Genomic DNA, 8,724 nt, shown 5'->3' on the forward strand with positions numbered 1-8,724 from the left:
AAACATAAAAAATAATTAAAATATTATTACAATTTTAAATATTATTACTTTATTTATATTGTGTTTTCATATCTTACAAAAATTTAAAATTTGTATGTTTACATGTTGGTATTGTGTTGTGTCCTTACTCTTAAGTATTAGTACTTGACAATTACTAACAATAGCAACACACGTAGAGGAGGCGTACAATAGAATGGTAAGTATAAATATATACGTATGAAGACGACAACCCAAAGTCGTAGTGATATTCCTCCCGCGTTATTCATCGTGCCTGAATCTCTCTCTCTATTTTCTGTATCCCTCAAAGTTTGGGACTTTGATCTGCCATTGACCCTCTTCAATTCGCGGTACCCATCTTTTCTTTAATCTTCACTCTCTTCCAATCAACGTTCATTCCTCTCAATTTAATCGCAATTAACCCCAATCCCAATTCCCCCAACTAGGGTTTTTCTCCGCATGATTTCTTCTTCGATTACCTCGAATCGCCCCAGCAATCTTGAATTCCAGTTTTTGAGAAACTGTTCCTGTATGGTTCCCTTCATTTACCGAGTTTGATTTTGTCTTTTCTTGGTTTTGGGTATTTAGTGGAAAATTTCAGCTCAATTTCGTTTTTTTGCTTTCCCACCATTTTTTCTCTTCTGGGTTCTGCTTGTGTTATTTTACTGAGCAATATGGTGATCTGCATTTGGTTTTACACGTTTTCGTAGAATTGGGCATTTGAAATTAGCGGAATTAGTAATGTGCGGCAGTGTCATCCTTGGTAGGGGAAAAAAAGTGGAGAAGATTAGATTCTACAATTAATCTTATGTTAAGCAGATTATAGAAGATTGAGAAACTGAGAAGCATGGCTTTTGTTACATAACTGAAACTACTGCATTTCTCTCGACATGCTTCAATTAGTAGCTTTCTTAAGTAATTTGTATGATGATCTTCTTTATACAATATTATCATATGATCCTGTAAGCTTTCTATGTGCAAGCCATAAATTTCTTTATAGGTGCTAGCATTTGTTACTTTATATGATGTTGCCTTTATTATGTTCGTTAAAGTGTCTTACTGCTGTTCTGGTTTATTGAATTGTGGACAGGAATTTGTAAACTCAATTTGATATTGGGACAAAATAAAGAGATACTTGTGTTCTAAGCTTTATTAAGGTTACAGCTTAATGTTGGGTTCTGGGAGTAACTTGAACGGCAGCACCAGCAGTGGGATAACCTCATCAGATATGCCACCTTTGCCACAGTATTTGCCACTGGATCCAATTACGTTAGGTAGTAAAAAATATACTCGTTCAGGAGAGCTGAGGAGGGTTCTAGGTGTTTCTGTGGGGAACACATCAGAAGACCATTCTTTTGGAACTCTACATCACAAGCCTATGGCTCCAGTAGCCCCAGGGGAGCTTAAGAATTTCAAAGAAAGTGTACAAGATGCCTCCAGAAAGGCAAGGTATATAATTGTCACTCTATATTGGATTCATCTACTGTATAATTAAATCTGGACATTTCTGTTTGTAAAGTTGGATTACTACACAATTAAGGATGGCTAGATCAATAATGAAATAAATGGTCTCTTACAGTTGCTGTGATATTTTACGCCACATCCCCGATGACAATATCAATCATGATCTCTTTCTACACTCTCATCTACTTCTTTTTGAATTGAGGGTCATTTGTATTTAGGGACCGATTTTCATGGTTTTAAATAAAGGGTTCGTTTGCACATTTTTAGAAATTATGGTTAAGGTATACATGACCTTATCGTTTAAGGGAGTAAATTGCAATTTTCCCTTTTGGTAAGAAGTTCTGGTGAAATGATCTTTTATTTTTTTTTCTTCTTTTCACCATTGCCCCATTTTTTTGGGGACCTGTCTAATGCAAACCTTATTATCTGTGATGCTTGGTCATTGTTTTAAGTTTGTAAACCATTGAAGTCATAGGATACTTGTGATTTGTTCCTGGCTTCTGTAGAAGTTTTAGTTTCTAATATACATTGTTTAGTTATTATTTCACGACACACCAATCATTTTGTCCTGATTGAACTGAAATATGTCAATCAGGGATCGATCAAAAATGTTAGGGGAATCTTTATCCAAATTGGACAGGTATAGAGAGGCAATAGCATTAAATACAAAGAAGCGACAGAGGGCAGATTTATCAAGTGAAAGGGGAGGTGGAGTAAACTTAACAAAGATGGGTAGCCAGACTCACAAAACCCCTAATGATAATCTAACTCCAAGATCAGAAGTCAAGACCTCAAATTCAATGCTGAACAAGCGACTCCGTACAGCAGTGGCAGATGTGCGGGTGCGTATGTTTTAATGCTATTATTACTTCTTCGGTTTATTTTTTATTTGTATACTGAAAGGAGCTAACTATGAGACATGTTGCATAGTTTTTTCTTTTACACTGTTAAAAACCTTAAATTCTTTCTTGGCTACGAATTGAGTATTTTGAGTTTCATTTTTGTTAATGGCATAGCATGAGTGCTTATGGATGAGAGAGTAGAAGGAGATCATGGTATACATTGCTGGAAAATAACATATCGAAATGGTTGTACATGATGATCCTCAATGCTTCTTACCACAGTGATTCAGGCATTTAAGTTTTTATGTTCAGTTGAAATATTTTAGGATGAAATGTTTCAAGTGATTTACATTCCAATTTCTAAGTTAAGATTATTAATGATGTCTTCCTCTCCAAACAAATTTTTAAACTTATTAATTTCTGGTAATAATTTGTATTATGTTTACTTGTCCACTTGCATTCTTCATGAGTTTGTTCACTATAATGCTCTCAGGAGGAAAGCAGATCTGCTGCCATTGGAAGGCAGCAGATGGTCACAGAGAAGGATGGAAATTCGATTCAGACACTTGGCGGGGGTTCTGTTCGAAATGAAGAGAAAACTCGCAGATTACTTGCTGGAGGTGAAGGGTTGGATCAAAAAATTAAAAAGAAGAGATCTGTTGGAGCTGTAGGAAACAGAGTCATGACTGGTGAAAGAGATGTGAAACGATCTGCTCTTCCAAAGGCAAATGCTGATTCGAAGATGCGTTTTTATGATACACAGGGTTTCAGGTAGTTTGTCTTGTTATAGATTTCAGGACTTAGGTTTCAGTTGTCATGCTAATACTGACCAAATAGTTTTTTCGAGGATTTATTAGATTTTCCATCGATGATGATATATATGGAGTAATTTCACACACTGGTTTTCATCCAACAGAATTTGTTAATGGTAGAAAATATCATATGAATGATTCTATGCTTTTTTGTGTATGTTAAAACTGAATGGATCATGGTCATGGTATTGAATCAACGTCACTGTTATAGGGTTGAGTTTGCTTGTGAATTCCATTGTTTCTTTGTTTGAATTATATCTTTAGGGTTATTGTGTATGCCATAACTTCTTGTCCTCCCTGCTGAGAGTCTTTTCCATCAATATTTTATTGTTCTCTTTGGATGTTTTGTTGTTTCTCAACTAGAGTAACTCTTCAAATCTTTGGTATTCAACATCATTGTCAAAATGGTTGTACATGATATACATTGCTGGAAAATAACATACAAATTGCAAAATTAATCTCTTATATCAATAAGCATTTTGTGGTACAGATTGAAGCCACTTCCTGGATCTAGTGGAATCAACAAGTCTGGAGGCTCTTCTGAGCCTTCTACTATTGGGGTGCGTAATATGCTTGCAAGTGAGCAAGAATGTGGATCTCTTCACAGGGACCATATAGCTGAGCAGAAAGTAGTGGCAAAGGGAAGCAACAGGTTTTTTGCTCATCTTGACATTGCCATGTTCTAATATATGACTACAACCTAGTTGCTGAAGAATTCAATTAATATCTGCATAATGGCCCTTGTTGACATTTATATCCTTTTAGAATTGATATTTATTGGCAAATTGATTAATCATTGATGTTGATTGCTCTTGTAATTAGATCCAACAATCAGGAGGATTTCCCAGCAAGCATCTCTAACACACTAATTAAAAATAAGGTTTCCCGGGCACCACGAACAGGTTCAGTTAGTGCGCTAGATTTGTCTAATGTTCAATCTTCGTCTGAAAACTTTCCAGGTTGGGGATAGCCTTTAGATGATAATATAAAGTCTCAGTGGTTACACAAATAATTAACTGTTTTCTACATCTGTAGGCTCTTCTATACATCCAATGACCCAGTGGGTTGGTCAGAGGCCACCCAAAAATTCACGCTCAAGAAGAGTAAAAGTAGTTTCTCCTGCCTCACGCAGTCTTGAAGTCCAGGTCTCATCTGAAGGCTGTCAAACTTCTGATTTGAAAGGTTCTTCAGTCGTAAACAATGGACTCCAACTGGCAAGCAGTGTAGAAACTAGTACCCCAAAATATAAAAGGCCACCTGATGACATTTCATCTCCATTTGGCTTTTCTGAAAGTGAAGAATCTGGAGCTGGTGAACACAAAATAAAAGAGAAAGGAATGAATGGCAATGACTTTGATGTGGCAGCTGAAAAGGGTATGACGTCTATGGCACAAATGAAGAAGAACAAAATACCAACTGATGATTCGGGAGATTGTGTGCAGAGACAAGGAAGAACTGGAAGGAATTTATCATTAATAAGGTCTGGTGTTCCCTCAGGGAGGGAGAAGTCAGAGAATCCACCAACGAAGCCAGTACAGGACATGAGGGCAAATGATAAGAGTAAAACGTAAGTTGATGTCTTTTGTGATCTTGTTATTCGTGTTATATCAATTTGTTAACACCATCGTTGTCTTCCTTTGTTGATAATGCAGCAAATATGGACGTCCTCCTTCAAAAAAGCAGAAAGATCGCAAGGTTTTATTGTTCATACTGAAGCTTGATTTGTTTGGGAATATAGTCTTTTTACTATGGCAGAAACAACCAAATTCCTTTCACATTTCTAATATATGGTAGTGGTATTAGTTTGTTAGGTTTCCTCCACATGGCATATTTCCATAAGTTGTTATGTGTGTATTATATTTCCAACTAGTGCATAGCCCGTGCGATGCACGGGAATAATAAATCAAGTCACATCTATCGGTTAATATGATTAGATCACACTAAAATTATGTTAGCACATATTGACATATACTATCGTACTTATTTATTTCATTAAGAATGTGCCAAACAGAATAATATTAAGACTTTTCCATTGTTGCTCTGTTATCCGTTGTCCACTTGTGCATCCGTGGCTTGTTCTTTAATGATGCCTCTATTCATTGTATCATTGATATTCAGTACAGTTTGACATCTTCAATTTCATGGTCAATATATGTTAAAAGAGAAATAGTAAAACCTTTTAATTTGATCAACCAAGAGAAACAACACAACTATTCTATAGATAATTGATTCCTATTCTCTGACTGCTTGTGAATGTGTACTCATACACTACATATTTAAATGACTTTACAGGTGAATCTGATGATGATCATGAAGAATTATATAAAGCTGCAAATGCTGCTCGTAATGCTAGCAGTATGCATCTTCAGCCATTTTAGCTTGTTACCAAATTTCTGTTTATCTCCAACTTGTTCTGCTGTTTCTTATTTTGGCCTGTATGGCTGTATCTCATCATTTGCTGGCATATTTTATGTAGATATTGTGTGTTCGGGCTCATTCTGGAATAAAATGGAGCCTATTTTTGCTTCAATCAGCTTGGACGATGCATCATACTTGAAGCAACAGGTAGCAACTTCATGTTGATCATAGCATGCTTTTTCTGGAAATTTGTGTGTACAATCTAATTCTGAATATATTGAATAGTAGATTCTAACTTACTACGTTTTGTGCCCGTGTGTTTTGATTGTTGAATCAGCTCAACATTGCTGAAGAAGTTGGCAAAAGTTTATCTCACTTATTTGGCATTGACAATGATTTGGTAAGTGAATGAGTTCCCTACAAATCTCCTGTTCATTTTTGGATCTTCACAACTGCAACCAAATTACTTATCCGGAAACAAAAGTAAACAAATTCTAGTTGTGAAATGGACAAATTTGTATAAGAGCCAAACCTTTTGAGGAATTTATTGACTAATTTACTTTTTTTATATTTGCCCAGGGTGGTGTTGTAAATAACAAAACTACTCAAGGTTCGGAGGGAGGGAAGAGAAGCCGTTATGAAGATGATTCATCTAAGTTAGATGCTTTAGGTGAAAAGAATGACTCCGAAAGACTTGACAAGGTTGCTCCGTTATTCCAAAGACTTCTTTGTGCTCTAATTGAAGAAGATGATAATGAAGAATCATATCACCTAAGTGACGCAAAGAATATATCTCGACAATGTGCTAGTGATGATTCTCATTGTGATTCTTGTAATCAAATTGATTTTGAACCCAAAGATCGGGATAGAATGGACTCGGAAGTTGAATCAAAGGTGGATTTTCATATTCAAAAGAGTTGTATGTTGGACAGACTATCTTGTGATAAAAGTACTGCATCCAACACCTTTAGGTATCCAAACACATCCAGTTCATTACAAAGCACTGGAGTTTGGCAGGGAGACGAAGAGTTTTCCGTTTCTGATATCACACACACAAGCGAAATATGTTCAAATGATCTTGATCAACTGCATCCTGGTGAATTAAGTATTCCTGGTTTTCCATCACCGGATGACCCATATCAGTTGATGTCTTTGGATGACAGGTTGCTGCTCGAGTTGCAGAGCATTGGCTTATATCCAGAAATATTGGTAAGCCTTTATTGCTATATGGAATTATAATGCCATAGTTATTTGATGTTTACCAGATTGATGATCATGCTCCTTAATCTTCCTTTGCAAGGTGCAGCCTGATTTAGCTGAGGAAGATGAAGCTATAAATCAAGATATTGAGAAACTTGAGAAAGCATTATATGAACAGGTTTGAATTTTAAAAAGAAATTCATTGATAGAATTATTTAAAGCTAGTTTTAGAGCTTTATTCTGTGGTGAATTTCATAAGTTTATCATGCTGTCCTTAAATGCTCATGATTCTTATGTTGTTGTCCCGATTGACTTACTAAAAGAATGGGAGCAAGAAGAAAAACTTGGACAGAATTGATAGGGCTATTCAAAAAGGGAGGGACATGGAAAAGCGGTATGTTTCAATGATGTTTTACGTGTTTTGTTTCTGATCCTTCTTTCTATCCTTAAATTTTATGTTGTAGATCTTTTTGCAATTTCCTTGTTTTCTTGCCAGGATTGCATGTTTTGTCGTGACTCATGGCTCTCATTTTTTATATTTGTCCTTCAGATATTATTGATTCTTATCAAAATTACTGTTCTTACCATGCAGGAAGGTTGAACAAGTTGCATTTGACCAACTTATTGAAATGGCTTACAGAAGGAGATTGGTAATAAACCGACTCCTTTTCCAACCTTTTATTTTCTTTCATTGAGGCACTCTTCCTATTTTGCCAGTTGAAAAATATTATGTTCCTAATGGTTGACTGCATATGTTTGGATGGACTCTTGGTCATTGGATTGTGTTTAAGTGCATGTTACTGAATCATCTGATTTTCTTTGCTTTTATGTTGGGAGTTGGGACCTTGGGTTTCTGCCTATTTATCTTTGGGTAGTAGCTTTCTTTTGGCCCTGTTTATGTCCTTTTTTCTTTTGTTTGGTATGTATGAGTGATGCAAGTGATTTGTCCCCAGTAAGAAAACAATTTCGATAGTGGTTTAACCTCGCATTTCAAGGTTAATCTGTAGATACTTGTCAATTCCACCCCTCCCCCTGTCTCGAGGTTGCCTTGTTTATCAATAATTGATTAATATGCTATGATATTGGAGATTTTGTGTGAGAAATGCTCACAACGAAACTACTATAAAATTCATTGTACTACTGTTGTATTTTGTTTTTCTTTTTGTCTTTTGTTTTTCGTTTTCCCCCCTGGAGATCAATTTAGTTGAAATGTTGATAGTTGTGCTTACAGTTCCAAGGTTTCATTTAACTAGCATCTTTGCCCGCGCGGCGAAAAAGATTTAATCAATATAGAAATGCAATTGTGAATAATATAGTTACGGATCATTTGTCCTTATCATTAGTTTTTATATCGATGGATTATTTGTCCTTACCGTCAGTGTTATATCAATTTAAATGTTGGCAGGCCTGCCGTGGAAGCAAAAATTCAAAAGGTGCAGTTCACAAGGTGTCGAAACAAGTTGCGTTGGCTTTTCTGAAGCGTACTCTTGGAAGATGTAAAAGATATGAAGAAGCTGGCATTAGCTGCTTTAGTGAACCTGCACTGCAAAATATCATGTTTTCTCCCCCTTCACGCGAGAAGAATGATGCAAAACCTTTGGATTGCATTGTCTCTGGGACAGCCAGTAATACATGTAACAAAGCTTTGAATCAAGGGGAAGCTAGAAAATCAGGTATTTGAAAATTTACCTTTTGCATTATTTTTGTTGTTTCTTCATAGTTTGTTATATCTTTTCTTTCTCTTTTTTTTTTATGGTCTTGTCATTGACTATATCTTTGCCAATATATGAGAGATTTGTCAGTGTGTGTTGGTTTTCTCGAGATATTTATATATTAACACACTTACAATTTTTGTTCTGCATCCACTGATACAGGTGCAGTTTCTATTGCTTCTGAGAAATATGATTTCCAAAGAGATTATGCTGATAGAGGACTTCCTGATTCTTTTCAAGGTTCTATTCACTCATCAGAACAAGCATCATCCAAGAATGGTTCTGTGTTCATCAAGGAGAAAAAGAGGGAAATGTTGGTCAATGGGGGTGTCAGTGGTG

General features: G+C 35.9%; 1 protein-coding gene and 1 long non-coding RNA gene across 2 annotated transcripts in view; one reads left to right on the plus strand and one right to left on the minus strand.

The window, feature by feature from the left end:
* Positions 213 to 8,724, plus strand: part of LOC107632393 — a gene marked incomplete in the record, with an annotated part of 9,650 nt that continues 1,138 nt past the window's right edge. Inside the window, 18 exon segments of the mRNA XM_021117722.1 lie at positions 213 to 347; positions 444 to 526; positions 1,088 to 1,446; positions 2,057 to 2,303; positions 2,797 to 3,074; positions 3,606 to 3,767; positions 3,938 to 4,074; positions 4,151 to 4,682; positions 4,768 to 4,814; positions 5,366 to 5,470; positions 5,592 to 5,680; positions 5,811 to 5,873; positions 6,053 to 6,682; positions 6,774 to 6,851; positions 6,997 to 7,067; positions 7,266 to 7,323; positions 8,079 to 8,346; positions 8,548 to 8,724. Of these exon segments, the coding sequence (XP_020973381.1) occupies positions 1,166 to 1,446; positions 2,057 to 2,303; positions 2,797 to 3,074; positions 3,606 to 3,767; positions 3,938 to 4,074; positions 4,151 to 4,682; positions 4,768 to 4,814; positions 5,366 to 5,470; positions 5,592 to 5,680; positions 5,811 to 5,873; positions 6,053 to 6,682; positions 6,774 to 6,851; positions 6,997 to 7,067; positions 7,266 to 7,323; positions 8,079 to 8,346; positions 8,548 to 8,724 (3,223 nt within the window).
* LOC110269876 lies at positions 704 to 1,225 on the minus strand. Its single transcript, XR_002358644.1, has 2 exons — positions 1,086 to 1,225; positions 704 to 957 (listed from the first exon to the last, which is right to left on the minus strand). It is a non-coding gene; the product is annotated as an uncharacterized LOC110269876 (long non-coding RNA).

This window comes from Arachis ipaensis, chromosome B03 (assembly GCF_000816755.2).
Source record: "Arachis ipaensis cultivar K30076 chromosome B03, Araip1.1, whole genome shotgun sequence".
NCBI lineage: Eukaryota > Viridiplantae > Streptophyta > Magnoliopsida > Fabales > Fabaceae > Arachis > Arachis ipaensis.